Raw genomic sequence first — 23,687 nt, 5'->3', positions numbered from 1 at the left:
GGTTTCAGATGTGACCGTACAGTATATCTATAGCTCATTAAGGCAGTCATCCATGTTAAGCTGAAATGACACTCAATTTATTCTCTCCATTAAGGCAGACGGGTCGCGCAAACCCCACCTGTCAGCCTGTCGAGCTGAGAGCCATCTCGCTGCGTCCTGGCTGAAGGGAGCCCGCCGCCGTTCCAGATGGCTTACTGTACTGTCAGTGGAGGGGATCAATGAGGTGGGCATTGAATGAGACCTGATGAGAATGGGGAGGCTGCTCCCACAGGATGATCAGGAGGGTGTGAGCAGGTCTGCTTGGAAAGCAAATGGGGGGAAGTCAGGGGTTGCTGTTTTGAGCCCAACCAAAGCTCTACCGGTACATTTTGGTCATTTGTAACATAGTTGAACTGCATTTAGTAGCAGACATTTCAGCATTTTCCTCCGTTATGTAAGTTTGAGTGTTTCCTCAGGAAAAAAGTGCCAGTGTGAAGACAGAAGGGGTGAAGTCTATGCTGCAGAATTCATATAAAACAATGACAAATGTTAATGGAAACCTAATCAAGCTCCCTCTATGTTCTTGCTGTTTTGATTTCTTGCAGGAGAACCAATGAGGAAACTCACTCGCCCATTTGGTTCTGGTATTTATGACTTTAATTATGTATTATATGGATATCAGAAAAGTGAGTAAATTACTTTATTGCCCACTATGTTCCCTCTCATGTGCCAGCTCAGATCCATCACACAAATGCACGGTGGTTGTAGAGCTCAGCAGAGACTATTTGGCATTCTCTGGAATTTTTTCTTTTTCCACTCTGCTGGTGAAATGATTGGGGCCTTTCTTCCATCACAGCTGGCAAATGTTTAGTAGGGCTGGAGTAAGAGTGTTTCCGAGTGGCTTCGCCTCAGTGAAAATATATGAGCGATTTCACAAAATAAATCTCTCTGGCTGGCACCCGCACTGGCACCGGCGTATGACTGGTCAGCCAGAGAAAGAAAGCAGGGAGCCCAAGAGCATATTAATGACAAGCAGTATGTTTTGAAGTGGTGAATATCCTGTGGTTGCTGGCGTCCCTCATTCACGTCATGAGTTGCAGCACTCAGAAAACTCCCAGGAGCTACTTATGAGCTATGTGACTGATGGAGCTGCATGGTTTGATAATGTAACTGTGGACAAGGAAATATGAAAATATCAGACTTAGAGGAATATGATTTTATGATGTGATGTTTTGGTGGTGTTCTTTTACCCTTTTCCCTGTTTTTGGGGCTTTCAAACACAGGGTCAGTTGAGGAACAGCAGCACCACAGCTGGAAGAGATTCAATGTCTCACTGAAGGACACTTTAACTGGTCTAATATGTGCTGTAACACACGCATTTGAATGTTCTTCCAGCTGAAAGATGCCTCTGCTTTCCTTTTAACACTGCCGCTAGAAGGTGGCAGTCTCTGCTTCTCTGCATGTGCAGTTCCTGGGGTATGTATGCCACTGGAAAAGAAATGCGCCAGAACTGAGGCAATAAGTGTGGCATTTAGCGGTGCTGACATGCAACTCCACTCTGCGACTATTGGCTGTTACTGGCTCTGAACTGTATATCCTTCTGGGTGGCATGTCAAGGCTCTCGCAGCCCTTCTTGGCCTCCTGCCATGTGGATTATGGGCGCCACAGAGAAAAACCTAATGCCCTCCATCTGCACCCCATGTCCTTAAACTGCCACTGTCACTATGCTGCCGCCACCACATTAAAACACGCTATTTCAGAACGTTAAAGGTGCTGTGCCATAAAGGTAAAGCCCTCAGTTTCATGGACAGAGCATTCATCCTCTCTGTTCGCACTTATACTGCATCCAGGAATACAGAACTTCAACTGAGCTTTGGGAAAAAATGATGAAAGAAGAAAATAAGTCTTACGAGAGAAGTGCATATGAAAATGTTGTGAGTTTTTGACAACTGCTGTAAAATGTGAGTGTCTATTTTGCTTTGATAACAAAGCCAGCCATGGGGGAGTGATCACAAGACGCAGGGAGCAGAGCCAATAATGCAAACTGCCATTGCTCGCTCAGTCTCAGTCACTGATTCTCCTCCCAGTTCCTATACAGATGTCTGTAATATCCTGCAAGGCATGCTTTTTAAATGGCAAACAGACTTTTTTTCCCCCCTTCCTCCCACAGACAGAGGGTGTGTTTGCTATCAAACTCTTCAATTTTTCTAGCACCAACTTTAAAATGCCATAGAAATCCTGCCGTCATCTTACCATCACTTGTCAAACTGAATTAAGTTTAATGGCAACATCTTAGAGCCTCAGTGTCAGGGCAAGGAGGATGGGAATGAGATGGTCACCCATGAAACTTGAAGCATCAGCCTCTTTATGCTCCACAGCAGTGCTGCAGATTGCTCTCATACACCCATGGGACACTGCCTGTGCAAATCTGCAGCCTCCTGTCACACATACAGATGCGCCGAACAGTCATTTTCGATGCCAACACACGCTGCTCCTATCTATCATGATAATTTCACTAGAGGCTGTACAGCCTGCTGGTGAAATGACAATACACAGACAGCATAGTAAACAATTCTGCAGGCAAGACGCAGCGCCGCTCTGTCCCTCCCAGGCCGTGCTACAGCATCGCACGCACACACACAGAGTCGCACGCACGCACACACAAACGCACTACAATGCAACAAAGTTATGATCAAAATGTACAATGTTCCGTTTGCAGTGAGGACGCACGCTTATGCGCACACCTGCAAGAAGAACACGCGCACTCAAATTAAAGGTATTCTGAAGAGAGGATGGAAAAATATGTAGCCACAAACTCTAAATTCGCCTCCCATCCTGCGCGGCCGCAGCTGCAAAGCCGTTACTGCGCTCACTGCGACCTGCAGATTCATAAAACTTGAAAACCCCGCCTACTTGACAGCCAGCGTCTGTTTACGAAAAGTCACGGGAACGGCATGGAGCGAAAGGTACAGAAAATGTCATACCGCGCTGCCAACAGGGGGAACAGCCAGACTTCACAGGGAGCCAAGACGGAGCCGCGCTACGCACGGTGTCACATTTGTTTGATTGGTATTTTGATGCGTAACATTTGGAGCTGGGTACGTGCTTAGGAGCTTTTAGTTTGTTGAGCTGTGGGACATCTATACAGGGAGTATTTCATTCCGAATTATAACCCACATCGGCTTAAAACAATGGCGAGGCGCAAAAGGCGCAACCTACCGAATTGTTGCGCTTAAACCCAGCTCGGACTACACAGACCCATCTACCCCCGGGCTTCTGCGATACAACAAGGAACCACAGCGCAAGAAAACGGCACTCGGAGCGACATGGAAAGCCCGACCGAGAACCCTACCAGGGCTGTGGAATATTTGAAGGAGCTTAACAAGATCATCGAGACCCAGCAGGAGTTGCTGGAGAGGCAGAGGGGAAGGATAGAGGAGCTGGAGCAGCAAGTGTCCGACTTGTGCACGGAGAACGCCCGTCTGAAGGAGCAGTACCAGCGGCACCTGGCAACCTGCAGGCTGCTGCAGGGCAGCAACAGCCTGGTCACTCTGGGAGCCATAAAGGAGCATATCACGCAGGAAAAGTAAGACACAACATCGGGTCATATTGTTTTTTTTTTGTTTTTGTTTTTCTTAAATAAGTCAAATTATCTCCGATTCACCATCTTTCCTTTATAAGTCGTTAAAGTTACAAATTGTGCTTGATTAAAAGTAATTATTGCTAAATCAGGTCAGCACTGCCACACAGTGGATTGTAACCAGGCTACTTTGGCATCGGATGCTTTCCTTTAGGTTTGCTCATGGAAAATGGGTCCGTGAATTACGCACGGCCCAGTCACAGAAAATGGCCTTCTGTTTTTTTTTTTTTTTGGGACAATTAGTGGAAACACGCAAGAGAGAATTTGACCACATCTCCCATCATGATTGTGAGTGGACTGTAGTTCCCCTTAGCAGATTCATTTCCAGTCCAGCTGTTTCATTTTGTCTAACTGTTGTGTGCACAGTTGAAATATTTAGCAGATCAAGTTCAGATTGCTCTGAATTACCCACTGATGCCAACATGATCACGGTTCTTGTGCAAGCACCAAACCTTCCTCATTTAGTGCAGACGTAATCTGCTTTGTCATCTCTGTTTCAGTTTGATGTGTCAGGTTCTGTAACTTCAGCAGACTGAGGTCAGAATGATGGAGCTCACTGGCCTTAAAAGGGGATTTCATGTGCACGGACAGGCACATTTAATCCCTCATATATGGGACGCAGTAGCTGCAACCCCTGGGAAAGTGGCACACAGCTACGTGGGATGGGTCTGTTGTGCAATTATGTTTCAGGGCTGGTCCTGCCTGCAGGCAGTGGGTTAAGCCCCAGGCACAGCAGAACTGGTAGGACAGAGGTAGTAGAGCATTATGATCAGGCGTGCTGGTAAAGACCTCGATAGGCAGACACGCTGTCAGGATTCCCCTCCCTGTGCCGCTTCTGCGTTGAAGTTCACACCTCAGTATGCAAACATTGACTTGGCTTTTGACAGTCTGCAGGGTCATGTGATCATGCTTGACCTTTGTGTCCAGGGTCGTGTTCGTGTCATGGCGATTAATGGCAGCGAATCAATTCTGATGACTCACTGTCTGTCTGTCTTTGCTGGCTGACAAAACCGTTTGTTGAGGACGTACTACAACGCTGCCCTTTCGTGTGCCCCCTTTATAAATTGCTCTCAGGCGCTGTGGGGTATTCTGTCTGATTTCCCTGCAAAATCAGTCTGTGACCATCTCTCATTCTGTGCCGTCACAGTGTCTGAACACTATTTCAGTCCAGCCCTGGTTGACTGACACAGAGGTTAGTGAGGAGCCTGTGATTACCCCAGTGAACCCGAAGAAATATGGCAGCTGTTAATAATGTAAATTGTGGTTTATGGAGGGTACGGGATTTAAAATGTCATGTAAGTGCGGCGAGCACTTTAAAGAGCGCAGTGTTCTTAGGCAAGGCTGATTCTAAGATCTGCAAAGGTCATTTCAGAACAGAGAAAATGAGTTTTAAATAGTGTGTACTTGGATTGAATAGATGTCCTTTTTTTGCCACTTGCCAAGGTCAGAGACACGGGGGCAACTGCCTGATTTTTCTTAGCTTTACACTTGGTTTTCTTGAGAGATTCCCAGAAATGTCCAGGCGGGGCTTCTTCTTCTAGTTTGCCTTTGACTGCATACCTCCACAGACCGATCATCCTGAGCTCTGGTGACTTCTGATTGACATTTCTCATATTTAGCCATGCCAGCAGCATAGCTCCAGGGATGGTGGTCAGTCGATTCACTGCTTTGATCCAAGCTTAGATATCTAAACAAATGTGTTCAATACTTTGATTTATTGTTAAATACTTGCAAAACTAATGACATTCCCGTCAGCCTCGCTTCCTTGTGTTTAGTGCTAATTAGCGGATATTGGCTGGGTAGCACACTGATCTAAACATGTATGCTGACATTAGCAATTAGCCCAAAGCACCATAGGGCCTAAGCACAGCCTGACGGAGGTGCTCGTGTTGCAGTAGACTCTTTGTCTTGTTATTATTTGATAGACCAAATCATTCATCGTTAAAGAAATTTGCAATACAGCTGGGAATGCAAATATTTCAAATTTCAGCTGCGTCAGCCACCTGAAATCACTCCTCAGTACAGAGAAGCAGCAGATTCAGTACAAGATCCTCCTGGATTTCCTGAGCAGAGGAAGCTGAGTTTGGCTGCTTGTATGTGCTGGCTTGTTTTTGCCACTATCTTGTGACAAAGCAGATTTATCATTTGTTGAATAAATGGAAACTCGTTACCCCCACATCCAAATTTTTTGAAAAACACTCCTTGACATCCTTAACTTGCCCGCTCCCGCTCTCCGTAGTGGAGTGGAGCTGTGGACTCAGTGTTGATGCTCGCTTTGAATACATAATGAAAGCTGAAATACACACACAGAGCAAATCAGACATCATGTGCCTGAATATCAACACCATCCGCAAACAGTGGATGCTAATGTTGTTTAAACAGACACACTTCAGACCATGGCTCGCCATTGATGTCCTCCATAAGAATATCATTCACATTAATAGAGACAAGGCACATCCGGCTTCGTGTTGTCCTTTTCCAGTCTTACCTTCGTGCCTGTCATTCGAGCTATGTAATCAGGAACTGACTTGCACTTACTGTAAGGAAGCAGGTGAAAGCATTTCCTTAAAATAACTGTCATGAACTTGCTGGTAGGATGGAAAAGCAGTAGTAGCCCATTCTGGATCTGGAGGACCATCAGTCGAGATATTCTGCTGTCATCTTTTTATCCACAAAACACAAGCAAAGTCCCTGAAGCCCCCAGTTATCTGTGAGAGCAAAGTCAGACTTCTGCTTCAAAAGAATAGCTCAACATTTTGGGAAATGCACTTTTTTTCTTTAGTTAGATGAGAGGATGGATACCATTCTCATGTCTGTATGCTAAATGTGAAGCTGCAGTTGGGAGACAGTTGTCTTAGCGTAGCATAAAGGCTGGAAACAGGGGGAAAGGGCTTCAAAGGTGACAAAGATCTGTCTACTGGCGCTTCTAAAGCTCACTCATTAACACATATTTGTGTACAAAAAGTGTGAAAACGAGCCTTTATGCTGATTCCTTATGCTTACACGAGGATGGTGTTGACCTTCTAACTCAAACTCAAAATATCAAACTACTCCTGAAAGACTGGAAGGTATTGTTCTATACAATACGATGTTACATCATCGGCAGGAGTGCCCTGTTTTGGACATTTCCCAGGAAGGCAAAGCTTATAATTCCTCGGTAGTTTGATTGTGATCAGACCTGAAGAGACGTGTCATTTTCCGTATGCCTCTACTGATTATAGGCACAGGTTATACTTTCCTGAGCCCGTTTGGAGGATTTGAGAGCCTGTGAGCTCCACACTGGAGGGACTCTGTCAGGTTTGAACCCTGGATCATCTCTTGAGCCAACTGCTGAGCTCATGCTGCGTGCTAAACCTTTTACTAGGAGGAAAAATAAGCATGGCAGGGGGTGACGGGGAAGGGACGCTCAAAGACCAAATGATGAGTGTTTCCTCTTGGCATGGTATGCAGCCTTGAGTGACCCTGCTTTGCATCCATACAAAGTTGTTTTGCTGCTTTTGCAGCCCTTTGCATGCATGTTTTCACAGGCTTAAATCCATTACATGCACGCTCTTGTCCGGTACACGCAGGGTTGTCATGTAATACGGAGTGAATTCGTAGCCACGTTGCATGTTACTCTCAGCAGGGATCTAAATACATTCCCGACATCGCTTGCTTCCCCTTTGGTTTTCATTTCCTGTGTTTGTCAGCTGTAGGCTTTATTTGTGTAATGCTCATCTTGAGTACAGTGTGTATTGTTTGTTCATACTGTATGCAAATAGTTAAGAGCTGTGCTGTCAGTTCTGTTGGCTTAAGATATCATCATTGCGTGACTTTATAATGGAAAGAAGGGAGGAAGCAAAAACACAGGAGAAAAACTTGCACCATGTAAAACAGTCATAGTCTGCTCCGCCACAAGTGACAGATAAAGAATTTGCTGCTCCTGAATGATACATAAGATTGTTTGCTGCTATCTTTGGTTGGCTGTAAATGGAAGGCTTCTCCCTGCATCTTGTGTTCCTCTCGACCCTCTTTTAGGAACAAAATGCAGAGGGCAGGAAATGTGATGCACCGCTGATAGTGGAACCTGTGGTGCCAAGTCAACAGATTTCTGTGTGAGTCCTGCAGAGCAGGCTCCAGGGTAACATTGTCAGTCAGGCTCTCGGGATGTGAGACGGCTGCGCAGGTATTGGAAATCGTCTGGATGCGCACTGACCCTGATGCGGATCCATAAGCTTGTCCTCCTCGGTGATTGTAACCCCCATTATCTGCTTGAGCAGAATGGGCAGAGGAGGAGTCGCTCTCAGTGGGTCGGTTTCGGCAGATCCAGAGCGAAAACTCGCATTTCACGGGTTGTTCACCGTTTCTCGAGTTCAAATGAAAAGTTTAGCGATCTCACACGTATCAGGTTTCTTCTGTTCATGGCGCCTCGGTTGCTTGCTTCGTCAGCCCTTTAGTCCAGCAGTGTTTATGCTGACCCTGTGCAGTTTTGTCTCCTAATGGTGTTTGTTTTTAACAGAGCTCTACACTCACTTGCATCCCTTGTGCTCGCTTAGGAATTAAATGACAGGTAAAACGAAATTGCATGTTTCTGCAGCACACATTAGGGAATAAATGACCTTTCATGAGCAGTCAATCTGAGTGACTGAAACGCTTCAGCAGACTTTCAACCACACGCCTCTGGTCTTTCTGCTCGGTGATAAATAAAACAGAATGTGAGAACTTGCTAATCCTTTTTGACATATACTCAATTGAGAACAGCACAAAGACAATACATTTAATGCTTTACCTCACTAACTTCATTGATTTTTGTAAATATGTGCTTATTCTGAATTTGATGCCAGCAGCACAAGTTGGGACAGGAGCAACAGAAGACTAAGAAAGTGTTTGCATGCTGAGTTAGTGTTTGAATAAAACTGGAAGGGTGGTGGTAAATGTTTGTCTTGCATTATGCGAGAGAGGCTGGTGGTTTCATCAGAGTGGATCCACCGTGATCCGGACCTGTCCTCTGGGGTTTGGAGTGGAATAGCGCCCGCAAGTGCTTTCATTTCTTATCTCAGTGCTGGTGGACGCATCTGCCAGCCCACGTTTGGCATTCAAACTTGGTTCCCAGGCCTGGACAGCCAACCGAGTGTAAACAGTATTTGGGATGACGAAGAACTGTTGTGTCACTTCTACACAGTCTTGCTTTAAGTTTTTCTTAATGTACTGAAACTGTAGTCAAACGCTTTAAACTCAAAGTTTTTTTTGGGGGCAGTTTGCTACCTTTTCCTCCGTACAGCAGATACAGATGGATATTGATTGCACGACCAGGGAAAACTGTACTCAGAACAGTGTTGTACCTCAAATAAGCACTGGTGTTAGATTTGATGATGATGACTGCGTGTTTGTGGAGGTAGATTCTTTTTTCCTCAGGCAGTCATTTAAATTTCGTTTTGAATCCCAGTCAGTGAGGAAGCCTGAGTAATCTTGAGTGATCAAATATTGATGAATAACATGACAAATCATTCTAACTCCAGCTCTCTGGCTGTTCATGCTCTAATGGAGCTAATACGACTGTTTCAGAGCTGAAAAATGAAAAAGCAAAAGCTTTCCACTCGTTGATGCTGTGCCAGGTGTCGGCCAGGATGCGTGCCAAAATGTTACCTGGTTATCATTTGGCAGGGGTTGCGAGAGACAACAGCAAAAAGATGTGAAAGTAATCCTCATGCAGCGGACAGAGTACATCCATATTTTGTGGAGTGGTTTTCATTCATTTCACATATTCAGCTGCGACTTCACTGTAATTGCCTCGATGGTCAGGACCTGCAGTTGTGTGATACGTTAAAGCAGCTGCAGGATTATGCAACTAACATTTTCTGGGGGAAGATGAATGTTAGTGTTTAGCTGTAAACTAAACAGTGGTCTGATAATGTATTTTAGCGTTGTTTATGCCTTTGTTACTGCTGTTTCGGGACTTTGTTGCTCAGTTTCATCTTGACAATAAAACAGAAGAAACTGTGTCAGAGGGAGACGGAGTTTGTTTCAAAGTTTGAGATGTTTAATGATTCGTGGGGAAATTGTCATGTTGGATTTCATTTTTAAGCTTTGCTTCACTGTAAAGCTAAAATGACTTGTTGATTAATCAATCAATGGAAAATTAACTGGCAACTATTTTCATAATGATAATATTTTCATAAATTTTTTTTTTTTTTTTTTCAAGAAAACAGATATTTGATGGTTCCAGCTTCTCAGGTGTGAGGATTTGTTTCTCTGACATCTTATTGATGAAAAAAATCAGCAGATTAATCGATAATGAAAATAACAAGTTGCATTATTAATTAGTTGCAGCCCTAGTTAATATTTTCAAGATTGGCAACTGGATTGGTTGAACATAAATACACATAAATCTAAAACAACCCTGTGATTTATCATTTTAAATTGTTGCATTAACCGTGCACAGTAGATAACTGCCTTTAGAAGAGCTAAATTTAATGCTACACGGTGTTCATTTTTTTCGTACTCCTTTCAGGTATTTCTGCATATTTTGTTCACTTCATTTGTACATTGGTTTTGTCTGGTACACAGTGCTGCTCTGATGAGTTTGCCGGAGGAGTTAATGTTCAGACGAGTCTGTCAATAGCTATTGAAGTATTTGATAAAGGTCCTTTTAGGTTGTCGATTTTGGCTTATGCTGAATTATCTCTCTGAAGCCACTGGTGCTTATATATTGCTTCTGTCTTGGTTATAGTGACTGCGTCTTGGCTTCTTTACTGTAATTTGCTGCCTAAGAAAACCTCAGCTGCCCTTACTAAGTCCCCTGGATGGAGCCTGGAGACTGGAGATTGGCAAGTTCATAAATAGTTCACCTCAAGCCAGTGTAACAGCTTTAGCATGTGTTTTGGGACCCCTGGGCAGGAAATAATAGCATGATGGAGAAAGCTGGCTGGCGGCTTCCACTCATTTACCCAGCGATCTGCTGAACAATCAGTGTGCCAAACCAAATTTACGAGCACATGAACTCGATCCCTCCAGCAAAGCCCCCTCTAATGAAATACCCCTGCTAGATTAATGTCTGCGCAGGGATGATTTGCATTCAGACCCACCTATAAATCTCAAGCAATGGTCAAAGACAATTTGCAAGTTGCACTCAAAATCAACTGCAGGCTGCCTTTATCTGTAATGGACTGTCCCTCCGTGCATCTCACTGTGACCTCAGTGTGGCTGGTAAGAAAGCCACTGCTGGCACTGCTGACCTCTGATTCCCTCAATCAGGCCAATTAAGTCAGAGTTAAGGTTGGTTTGTGTCCTTTGATGTTGCTGGTTATCCCACCAGAAAGGATAATGATGGCTTTAATGAGCTCTGCTACCTCTATCTGACAGTGTTACTGGTAAAGGCCACACCAAGGGGGGTCAGACGGTCCAGCTTAGTGTGGGTCAGGCAACCACATTATGTTTAAAGCACCAAACTTAACTCTGCACCGCTGCCTCAGTTGTATTTAACTCCCAAAGAGCGAGAAAAAGAGTCCTGCTCTAAATTCCTGTGACATTTGATAACACTGCTTTCAAAAGACATCGCAGGCATGAATGTGCAGGATAATGTGGCTTCATTTCAGGCATCTTTTTAATAAAACCATTGCGCTTTAGATTGCGATCTCTCTCAGATTCCTAACTGTTAGCAAGGAGGAAATCAAACTGGTGTGAAAGCAGAGCCGCATTTTCAATTTGTTTGTATGATCTGCAAATAGGAACTTGAGGGATAATCAGCCATATGCTTGAGGAACTAATGTGTGTTGATGTACATGCACAGCTTTGACTAAAGCCCCAGTCTAAGATCAGTGTCTAGCCATCATAGCTTCCGTTGAATCCATATGGTTTTTATTTCAGTGCCAGCCAATATCACCTAGTTGAGACTGATTTACATTGAAATGAGACACATACTCCTTTTACACCAGATAAAAAAAACCCACTAACACCCACCAACATCTGGCTTTTGTCTGCAGTGGGAAAGAGTACAATCAGCATTCATTCCCAGGTCAAATGACTCTGCAGTCGTCACGGGTGATTCTCAGCTCCATCTCCAGTCGGCAGTGATGGTATCATGACACCCGAGTGAACGCGGCTCATTTTCACTCCTTTTCCAGCACAATGATGACGAATGTTGAAGTTCCAGACATTGGCATGTACCGTAAATAACCGGGAACATTCATTGTTTTTTACAGTCCATGGGACCAATGTGTTTTATTCTTTGTATTGTGTAAAATGCAACACTGGTGACACTGGCGCTGAGGAGAATGGTTCACTTCTTTGGTGTAAAGTGGTGTTAAAGGGGCCCTGTGGCAGTTTTGATCACCAGTAGCACTCTGGCTTTTTTTTTTAAGAGTGGTGGGAACATTATGTGCCAATGCGCCAGCAAATGCAGGAAAGATAATTAACAGCTAGTTTACAGGTTCAGAATGTCTAAAAATCAGCTTTGCAAAAGTCTTATGAGGAAAACCAGGCATGAAATGTGTTTGAGACCTCAAAACATGTTAGAAAACAACAGGAAATCTGTAGTAACTGATATTTAAGTTGAAATAATTTGGTCTTTTACACTGATAGTGGATCAGGATTCTTATTAAAGGAGATTTAACACCACAAACCTTAAAGCAACGGTACAACATTTGGGAAATAGCCTTGTTTGCTTTCTTGCTGAGAGTTAGATGAGAAGATCGATACTACTCTCGTGTCTGTACGCTAACTGTGAAGCTGCAGCCAGCAGTTAGCTTTGCCAAAAACACATGTTTTTACATGTGTTTGTGTACTGGTTCAATTAACAAGATACAGAGTTGCTTTAGAGGTGCTGATGAGTGGATTTTGTAGCCTTTGGGCAGCCTGTGTCCAGTGTTTCTGCTAAGTCAAGCTAGATGTTTGCTGGCCGTATATCTTTGCATTTAGTGTACTGATGTGAGAGCGGTATCAATCTTCTCATTTAAGCCTGACTCTCAGCAAGAAAGTGTTTTTCCCAAAATGTTTGTTCTCAGAAAGAGAGCAAACTACTGTATAAACAGGATATAGAGACATAAAAAAGCAAACACAGCTTTCTGTGATAGGCATCACTGCCTAAAAGATTCTCAATTTTTCTGGTTCGTCACTTTGTGAGAAAAGAACAATAGAGTAATTCAGAAAAGCATTCTGTAAATCTGACGCACATGTTTTCCTTCAAGCAAGCTAAGTCTCCACATCACTTTCCTCCCTCTTTTGTCATTACAAATTGTGATCAACAGTAAAGAAGCAAGGCCAAAGTAGGCTATGGCCGCTTCACAGTTGAACCAATTATCCGTCTTGCAGCTGTCAAAACCAGCTGATGCAGCAGCTGAATCAAAGGCAATTTGTAGCCTAGTACCTGTGGAGAGCTGTTTGAAAGGCTGCCACTAGTTTTCTGCCAAGTGGGAGTGCAGTGTGTGTGTGTGTGTGTGTGTGTGTGTGTGTGTGTGTGTGTGTGTGTGTGTGTGTGTGTGTGTGTGTGTGTGTGTGTGTGTGTGTGTGTGTGTGTGCGCATTGCTGACGAGGTGGAGGCTGAGTCAACAGCTAAACACAGATGAGGAGCTACTGCTCACACATCGTCTTAGTCATCACAGGTTGATGTCAAACACGGACTTCCTCACAGCTGGCTGAGCCTTTGACAACCAATATTTGGGCTGAAAATTCTGCAGGAAGTAGTTTCAGGAGCGATATGAACAACAGTGGCAGCATCACCTCTGCAGTTCTGGTTCTGGTTCTTGTGTGTGGTGTCTAACACGGCTGACATATCCACCTTCAGTCTGCTGAGAGGGACTCGCAGGTTCGACGGCTCAAGGATCTGAGAGACTGCAGTCAGATCCTGCTGAAATCAGACTTTAAAATTTCTGACTGTATTTACATTGGAAATACTGAGACTGAATAGAGTTATTCCCACTAGGAATAACAGAATAATGCCAGGAGATTTCAGCCCCACGCAGACCTGTCGACCCTCCCGTTTTCCCTGGATTATGCCATATTTTACCCTTCTCTCTCGCTGTCCTCCTGTTATAATGTTTTCCCACATATTTCCAGTATTTTTAACCTTTCTAAACCTCCCAAATAAGGTTGGCTGTAATGTTGACAGGAGAGATAACGGCGGTGTCCTCCTGTATTATAGGTGGCATTATGTAGAACATTAGCTGTAACATGTAGCCATGAGAAGTCATTCACTCAAACGGTACCTGCCAAGAAAACAAAAAGAAGGAACATGAGAAATATGGAGTACCGGCCCAAAAGGCTGAAAGTTTGTCAAATATCTCACCAAATGGGAGGTTCTCTTGTACACCGTGAAGTGCAACATCGGTTAAAGTCACGCTTTTTGTAAAATATGCCACAAGGATCTTACTGTATCATACGGAGGAAAAATCGATGCGAACCAGGATGACAGATCTTCCAAGCATAAGAGCACCCAAGAGGTGCAGAGACATGCTTTACACTATCTCTGCCATCCATTTTCATAATCCCCCTCTCCTACCAACCCCCTCACTTTCCAGTAGCCTCTCTCAAAATCACAGTTGAAGCATAATGTGTAAGTGATGTGTACATATCCTTCGATCAATACATAAATAAGCTAAGAGCTTTCATTCATGTAATGCAGGGATGGTCACAACATTTCTCTTTCAAGCAGGTATCTGATTCTGACCACCCAACTGTAGTCACTCTGATATTTTAAAGCAAGTCAAGGGTGGTGGAACGGCCCAGGACGGATGTTTAAATGTTGACAGACATGGCCCAAAGTATGTCTTTAGATTTCAAATTTCACCTTGGCAGGCATAACCTAAATGCAGCCAAGACAGATGAAATGTCTTCCAAAGGCTCATCAATAAAGGCACCGCTCGCAGCTTGACAACAATACGTGTGAGTGACGGTGTCAGTACATCAATCATATTAAAGGTCCAGCTCCTCCGCCGGTGCATTTCATGCTCCTCTGCATTTGCCTAAATAATATATTGACTTTTAGGGCAACGTCAGATGAGAAGATGATGAGAAATGAGAGTGGAAGGAAGCAGGTGGACTGTTTTGAGCAGCTTTTAGCAATATGTGCAAGTGTGTGTGTGTGTGTGTGTGTGTGTGTGTGTGTGTGTGTGTGTGTGTGTGTGTGTGTGTGTGTGTGTGTGTGTGTGTGGATTGCTACTCTCTCTTTGTGCAGGGGCAGACAGCCAGCGAGGGTCACACACCAGTAACTCCTTAGAGATACATACTAATTTGACGGCACCATGAGAAGCAAACCACTATGGAAGACTGGGATGACTCATTAGCTCTGCTTAGCCAGACACATTTCTGCCTGTAATTAGTTGCTGATTAATACAGATCATTTAGGTCTCAGTAATATGAACGCCACAAGTATGTAGCGCACAGAGGAGCCCTAACACATGATGAATGCCCTCCATTTATGCACTGGGCTGGGAAAAAGCTCTTAACGAAGGGACGTGGACATAAAGGCACACATTCATGCACCTCGTCAGACAAGCAAGAGCGAAATCTACATCAAAAGTTGAAATGTTTATTCTTGACTGTAGTGTTCTTTTTTTTTGTTTGTGAAACTGACAATAACTATGAAACACCGCACAAGCGTCAAGCTTCACAGCGTCCCTCTGAGGAACCTGTCAGGGTGAATGAGCGGTTCTAGCCGACCGCGGGTTCGAGTCATTGATCATTGGGTGACATTGTTATGAACGGAGGCCAGAGCGGCAAAAATTGCGAGAAGTGCTGTTGTGTTTTCGGTGGAAAGTTTTGTAAATTCAGTGTTACCTCAGATGTGATTTATTCTTTTCCATCACAGCTTGAAGGGGTTTGTTCGCCTAAAGCTCGAAGCGTTTCACGGCTGTCACAGTTGCCGCTGAAATGACACAGTATATTCAGTAAAGTCAATAACGGTTAGGGTAACTTTGGAAATAACTCTGGTCTAAGCAGTTCAGTTAAGGACTCGGTGAAGTTCATAATGGAATTCCTGCTGTTAGCCTCAAAGGTGAAGTTAGGGCTGGGAGTCGAAGGATGGTTTGAAAATATTAGGAGAAAGGAAGGTAAAATAATCAGAAAGACACTTAAGAAACTTTCCTACTCGGAAATCGTCATCAATCACACACTGCGGACAAACTGTAATTACCTCTTTCTTCTGAATTCAGGAAAGGAAATAACCATTGCCTTTATTGCCTTAGCACTCTGCCTTTTTTCTCATTGCCATATTGAGGGTGGTAATGTGATGAAGTGCTAGAACCCATTTCTTCAAGGCTTAACCCTACTCATTATTTTACAGCGAAAAACAAATAATGGTTTCGTAATTGCGCTGGAGCAGGTCTTTCCTGAAAGAGGCGAAGAAAGTAAAAGAGCGTCGGGGAAAAGTGGCCAAGCCTTTATGATACATGGCACTACTGTATACTACTATTGAAAGTACACTAGTGATTATATTAAAAATAGGCTGCAACTTGCTCAAAAACAGGGATGCATGGGCAGCGAGATGTAGATGTTTGAATCTTTGCTGCTGTGTGGCCTACTGGATGCGAGGTTCCAGTTCATTTGAAGCCGGCCCAGCGAGCTATGATTAAATGAGCAGACGAGTGCATTTCTGCAGTCGTGTCCAGTTGCACTTACTCCTGCAGAAAGGCAGATTGATAAACTGTGAGTCAGCATTTTTTGCGCTGGCTGTGCCCTCTGTCCATTTCCTCCTTCAAAACAGGAAACAGGCTGTCCTTGTTGCAACAGACGCAGAGCACACAGGAAAAAGAAGGGCACAAATGTATAGCATGCATGCACACTTGCAAGGAGGACACACATGTGCTCTGAGGTAAAGGGCAGGTGGAGGACACAGACGTGGCGGTAAAGACAGCAGTGTAAGAATTGGTTTAAGGAAGCAGCTGGGTTAAAGTCTTAATTCTGCCGCCGGAGATTTGGCTTCTGTTTGGGCCACCGTGGGAGAAACCAATCTCACAGCTTGTGGAGGCCTTCCTGTGAAATGATACCTCCAATGGGATTTGGCATTTCATGCATCATTTAAAAGGGGGAATGCACCTGAATGAACCTCGGTAGCCACTGTTTCTGCACAGTTCAGAGGAAAAACTTGCATTCTAAGTCCCGTTTAACGGTTCATCATCATAAGGATGATAGATTCTGCTTAGATAACGCAGTAAAATGTGGAATTCATTTATTTCATGGCGAGACAAATGAGCTTTGTCTAGACTGCGGCGAAATTAATTCTTGATCTATGTGTCTGTCTCATATAGGCTTACATTCTGAACAAGCTGTTTCACTTTGTCTTAGCCCGCTATGTTGCAAAGTTATACCTCAGATCCAATCAGTACAACTCCTAGTGGTTCAGGCTGAGCTGTATCGATTCTGTTGCACTCAAAGAGGCAACTCATGCAAATTGCAGCACTGCAGACGTTACACATTTCTTGAAAAGGAGACCTGGTAATAATGGTGGTAGTAGTAGGAGTAATTTGCAGTGGCCTTTCTGCAGGACAGAGGAGCTGTCCAGGGTTCTGACCACTTCTTCCTCGCTGTGGTTTGCCCTGAAGATGTTCATTCTGCAGGCTGGGTGCAAGCAGCAGCTTCAAAGATGGACATATCGAGCAAAAGATTTGTGAAATATGCTTTCGGTGTGATCATTTTTTTCAGTGATGCATTGTATACACAAGAATCGATAGCTTCATTAATTGCCATTGGATCTGGACTGCAGCATGCTTGTCAATGAATCTCATCCCACCACTGCATTATATTGACCCAGCGCTGGTGTTCACCTCAACCTAATTCACACAGTTGTAATAGGCTTCGGTTTAATGGAAACAGCAGCGGTATCAAGTTTGTTCTGCGGTTTATGGAATAATTAACATCTTTGCTGATGCACCCGACTATCGAAGCAAATGCTTAAGTAATAATAGAGTGAGGGGGAAGGTGCACAGCTAACAGAAAGGAAAGCAAACAAGTAATGTAACTAAGAGGAGAGGATCATTATTTCTTTGAGCCAACCCAACAAAGAGCTGAACAGTACACCTTTGCAGCTGCAGGACTTAATGGTACGGTCAGTCACCGTACTGTCTTTTCTCCATGAATACTTCAGTGTTTTCTCCATGTGAAAAGAGGCAACAAGGCCGCTCGTAAATATGCCCTGATGCAGCCATGCAGTCGCTTTATTGCCCCTCAGCGCTATGGTTCACAGAACAGGCTACGTTTTATTTCTGTGGTGTAAAGAGTACTTTCCTTGGTGTTGGAACGCCATTTACTGCAGCCTATTCTGAAAAGTGCCCATGAAATTTCATGACCGAGACAGAGAACAGGGAGTGCGTGATGGCATGATAACATACGTGGAGCCAAAGTAAAGCAATGTCTTTTACTGGCTATGTGATCTCTTTCATTTAAAGAAGTTTGTTCTGAAATATGTCCCCAAAATACCCATTTATACCCGTCTCTATGCAAGCGCTATTAAATCAACTTTATTAAACCTGTGCACTATAACAGGCCTTTTTCACAGTACACACTTTGACTTGTCATAGTAGCTAAAGCACAGCTGCTATTATTAACATTAATAATGTAAGCCGTAACTGTGAGTCAGCATGCACAGTGGTGTTGCAAAGTACACAAAGGAGCTGTTGGAGGTTCCAGAAGTGTTTTTGCTCTTTTTGAATTCCCATTGCAATATTTTCTTTAATGATCCTCAACATGACTTAAAGGTCCAGTATGTATGTTTTGGGGGGAATAATATCAGAATTGGAATGTAATATTTATAAGTATGTTTTCATTCACGTATAACCACCTGAGAATAAGAATTATTGGGCTTTCATTCCCTTACGATGAGCTCTTAATATCTACAGAAGGAGTGGGTCCTCTTCCGCAGAGTCCGCCATGTTGCACAGTCATGTTTCTACAGTAGCCCAGAATGGACAAACCACACACTGGCTCTAGGGAGCGACTTTTGCACTTTTAGTGGCCTCTGCAAGTTCTCTTGGAGCGTGATGTGATTTTAATTAATTAAACTCTATAACTTTTGAGAAAGTATGCTTGGTTTGTCAGTTTGCCCTAAATACTACAATACCCATGAGCCTTGGCTGTCATTGCTGAGGAGAAAAAGCGAATGCCGCCAGTGATGCATTCATTCAAAATTGGCCCAGAATTTTAAAGTGATTAAGTTACAAATCAGTTTTCTCAACAGTGTAATCTTCATTTTCCACCCACTGTTAGCAGTGCATTGATTGGATGCTCCTCGCTGAAATGCACCTTGGAAGTTGTAGTTGTTATCTCCCCTCATATTGTTATGTACATCGACTTATACCCTGGACTTCTTGCTGAAGAACCAGATATTTTCTAACAAAGCTGGTCATCTTTTGTGCCAGTGAGAGTTTCAAGCCGTGGAGGTGCTCCAGCTATGAGTCACCTATTGTGAATAGAAGCGGTTATTTTACTTCCAGAAGACGGGCCACCAGAAAATGGCCCTTTCCACTATGGAACTCTATAGCAGAGACTGAAAATGACACAGCTAAATGGAATTAAGCCATGATTAATTTTTTTATCTATATTTTTCATCTATATCTTTGACCTACCTACTCTGACAGTTCTTTTTATATCTGCTAAGGCAGGATTCTGTATTTATAATAAGCAATGCACTGGCAGAGGGGGCGCACCCACTGGCATATCATTGTATAATTTTGTGAATGTCAGAGGAAGTTGTAGCTGGAATTTAAAGTGCGCCCATTTCTTAGGATGCCAGATTGATCTGTTTGAAAGTGTTGCTCCCCTCAGTGCCAGGTAGTTAAACTCGGCTGCTGTAATGTAATTGCTGAATCAAGTGATGATGGTCAGCGAGGCGTTTTGTTCATGTCTTTAGCTGCATCGCTGCCATACTGCAGATTCTTGTGTCTACCTGCTCAACAAAATCAATGAACCGGTGTTTTTCTGTCTTCCAGGTCTGAATTTGACTCTTCCAGAATGGTCAGGTATGTCCAGCTGCTCACATAATTTCCTTCTGTCTGCTCTGGAGTGCACATCTGCCTGAATTTTGGGAAGATTCTCCTTTAAAACACCTCTCGATGCTGTGCCTTTTGGTGGGAAATAAATCTTTCTTGGGGGAAATGGTGAAGACGTGGTGTTTTCCTGATTTGAGTGTGTAAAGCTGAATGTCCTTCCATCGTGGCGCTACCCAGAGTGAGTGGTCTTACCCTGTCTGGGGGATTGAGGCCGGCCTGATATGGTGCTTGTTATTGGTGCTTGTGGATATTGCAGAGTGGAGGAAATGATGAGATTTCATGTCAAGTGTGGCCCAAGGTCACATTCCTCTGTTGTTAACTTGTTTGCTCCGTGAACTTTACCGGCTGGAGATTTGTAGGAGGTCTCTGCTGACAGAGTTAAGATGCGGGCTGATTTAAAACTGTAATGTGAATCCATCATTGCTGCGAACACAGAAATATGGCTTGCACGTAGAGGGTAGATGGGCCTCTCACTGGTAAACACACTCCTTATCTGCAGCCTCTCTTTAGGGATGCCTGGCTGTGGGATCCAAACAGACTCTTCCTCTGCCTCTGTAGCACAGTATATTACGGACCCGACTGTGTCTAGACGAGTTGAACAGAGTGGAACGGAGCCTGTGTTTTAGTGAAAAATTTCCAGGCCATGTCTGTTCTTCCCTTAGGTGCTCGACTGTCTGCGCTTCCCAGGCCGCTTTTCTTCTGCTCTGAATGTCCTATCACAAATTTGAAGCGAATCCAGCGGGCCACAGCCTGGAGATGTGTGCCAGTCTTTGTCTTCATACCATCAAAGAAAGTCTTTGCGTGTGTGTGTGTGTGTGTGCCTGTGCGCACGCAAGAGAGAGAGACATGCATGTGAAGCTTGTCTGCCACTCACTTGCATCCCCATCAACAGTAGTGTACCAAAGGAAAGGAAAGAATCCGAGTAGAAAATGGGTTGCGAAATTTTAGATGTGCTGTATAAAATCAGTTGAATAAAACCATCCCATCAATGTTTCATATTTTTTGTTTTAGCATTTTAGGTGGGTTGCCAAATATTAATCTCACTGAAAACCTCTGTATGCTGTAATGAATGCTATATAAGATTTAGAAGTTGTTTTTAGTTACAAAACTTTGCCTGGGGTGGAATAACTTGTGGACAAAATTGGGATTTTGTGAAATAATAAACAAGTCAGTGCTCAATAATGTAAGCCCGTAAGTGCTGTTTCACATTGGAGAATTTTACTCTTTAAGCACACACTTCAGCTCTCAGTATTGATATTTGCAAACTGGAAAGAAATATTTATTGGAAAACATCAAATACGGAAAAAGCGTCAGTTTACAGTTTTTCAGGCATCGGCTGAGACCAGTACTGTGTATAGTATCATGCAATATAGTGCATTGGTAATATTTTTCATTAAATTTCTAAATTTCTCAGTCCACTGTCCACAGTCCCTTTCCAGGATGCCCCTTTCATACCCAATCATCATCCTGTCACCTGTTACCAATGAACCTGTTTACCTGTGCAATGATCCAAACAGGTGTTTTTGGAGCATTCCACATCTTTCCCAGTCTTTAGTTGCTGCTGTCCCAACTTGTTTGAAATGTGTTGCTGGCATCCAATTCAGACTAAGCATATATTTACAAAAATCAATGAAGTTGATGAGGTGAAACATTAGATATATTGCGTTTCTGCTGTTTTTAATTGAGTATATGTCAAAAAGAATTAGCAAACTCATTCTGTTTTATTCATGTTTTGCACAGCATCCCAACTTTTTTGGACTCATGTATGTTGATATCAGAAAACTGTCCTCTAGTTATCATAAAATGTGCTTTTTTCCGTATGTCACAGCCAGAGAGCTGGTGCTGCCGCTGGAATCTAAAAGCATCGCAGTAGAAATGGAGGACAAGGCTTCAGAGGCAAACAATCCCATCTCACCAAATTGATGCTTTGATGTGGTTGGAAACCTCCCAAATGGCAGCATCCTCCTGTATGCCGTACTTGGTTGTGAATTTGGCCACAGTTCCCAGAATCTTCCCCTCATTAATGTGAAGCTGCCGTGCCAAGACTGTTATCCTGCTTCTGTACAAGCTGAGGTTCAATCTTCACATGCACATCTCTACCAGCACATTTCGCATCATGTGACTTGTTGGCAGCTGCACACAAGAGTTGGATGCAAAAGCCATGACATTTCTGAATTAAAGTGATTACTGACTTCTGCTCAGCTTTGAGCAATAGACATGGTGGCACTGATCTGCAAATCAATGAAAAACCTCCAGAGGAGCTCATCTACCACTCTGTCAGGTGCAGTCAGTGATACTGTAGTAATGTTAGCTGTTCGGCGTTGGACGCATCGCTATCAAGCTAGCAAGGCTGGATAAGGAAATTGGACAAGATGTACAAGGTGTTTCATGCAGGACTGACAGTGATTGCTTTTCTAATTATATATTATTGGACAAGAAACAATGAAGAAATGATACCAAACTTGGCAAGCGAGTGAATGAATCCGTCAATGAAAGGCCCAAATGTCAGAGCAGTTAAGAAAAAAAAAAAAAAAAAAGCTGGACAATACAAAAGTCTAAGTCTAAAAGACCACACAAATAAATCAGTCCAATAATTACATTAAAACGTAAGTCTATAACAACTGTATTAAACAAAAACATCTATTCCAAATCAGATAATACTGCATGTTAAATTCATCTCACTAATAAATGCCACTCTGCAGCGTTTACAGGGAGAAATAAAGGTTTTGTTTTTTTTTATCAATCAGCATTTTTATGAAAAACTCATCTCTCCGTTTGCCAGATTATTAAAGCACACATACTACCACCAGACCTTACTTGTGCAGTAAGTGAGAGCTGTTGTTTGCATCTCAATGCAGATCAGCAAAGCCGTTCCACTACAAGGCCGCGTTCATTAATAACATAGAAAACAGGCTCATCAGCATTCAAGAAATAGTACATTGATAACCAGATAAGTGCAGCCTGTCCTACATGCATGAATGGATTTTGCTCTGACTCCAACGCTGCGTTATGTACTTCATTATGTAAGCACAGGGAGGTTGAAAGGGAATTTTATAAGCACACACTTGTACTGTCCTCTATACATAGGCGAACACCTTTCTTTCACCAGGACTCCACAGACAGTGTGTCAGTTTGTTCATATGGAAACCTGAAATGAACATGGAGAGTACAGTTACTTACACTCAACTACAGGCCAGCCAGCACCTGGCGAATTCATCAAAACAGTATATTTAAATATACAACCTAATATTGTACACCTGAATGACAAGGGCGATGGAACGCTTTAATCTTCTGATCATTGAATATAAATTCAGCCAATGAGCTATTCAATTCAATATTCAATTCAATTCAATTCAATTCAATTCAATATTCCTTTATTTGTCCCTCGAGGGGAAATTCCGAATTTCACAGCAGCATCAATAACAGAATAGAATATTAAAAGACAAAGTGCATGCAGTTAACACAAAGAGCAGAAAAGGATAAGAAAAACTCTTAAAGTCTAGCAAGCTGCTGTAAAAGGCTGCCGCTCGTACGGCGCCGGAAGTGACATGCAGCTGGTGCTCGTAAAGACAATGTCATTTCTATAGTGACATTTCTATAGTGACTGTGTAGGAATACAATTAAGCATGTCTGAAATATGCTGTACGGACTTTCAATGCAGCCACAAACTGAGGCAGAAAACGAACTTCCTGAAGTCGTGCAAGAGGAGTGCATGCGTGAATGAGCTAATTATCAAAAATAGCCACTAGGAGGTGCTGAAACTACCGTGACTCTGTAGCAGAACAGCAGCAGTTTGCTCAAAATTCAAAGTCGAACATCAGGCCTACCGACAACAGGAACTCAAGCTTGAATGGAATCGACCGGCCCTCTGTCCCGTCAGCTTACAGGAAGTTCATGTGAGCGAATGGAAATCCTGAACACTCGAATTTTGAAATTGCAAAGCTTGAAATGACCTTCGAGCAGTTTCAGATGCATCGATTCCATCAAGCAGTCAGGTTCAGTTCAAGTAGAACGGTAATTATTGTTGCTTTTCCATTGTGGCTCGTGCCAATAGAACCGCTCCACTCTGCCCTGATTTTATTCGTCCTCTGTTGACGTACCCAGCACGCTGA

The 23,687-nt window shown here is 43.3% G+C and overlaps 1 protein-coding gene across 2 annotated transcripts in view; it reads left to right on the top strand.

The window, feature by feature from the left end:
* The first annotated feature begins 2,982 nt into the window (after positions 1-2,982).
* iqsec1a (IQ motif and Sec7 domain ArfGEF 1a) overlaps positions 2,983-23,687 on the top strand; it is a 92,908-nt gene continuing 72,203 nt past the window's right edge. For both annotated transcript variants that reach the window (XM_070967601.1, XM_070967594.1), the window contains exons 1-2: positions 2,983-3,565; positions 19,516-19,545. In XM_070967601.1, coding sequence (XP_070823702.1) covers positions 3,306-3,565; positions 19,516-19,545 — 290 coding nt within the window. In that variant the 5' untranslated portion in view covers positions 2,983-3,305. The remainder of the gene's footprint in view (positions 3,566-19,515; positions 19,546-23,687) is intronic.

Source organism: Chaetodon trifascialis, chromosome 8 (assembly GCF_039877785.1).
Source record: "Chaetodon trifascialis isolate fChaTrf1 chromosome 8, fChaTrf1.hap1, whole genome shotgun sequence".
Classification (NCBI taxonomy): Eukaryota; Metazoa; Chordata; class Actinopteri; order Chaetodontiformes; family Chaetodontidae; genus Chaetodon; species Chaetodon trifascialis.
Note: the sequence above shows the minus strand (reverse complement) of the source record. Positions and strands in the feature narration are given on the sequence as shown.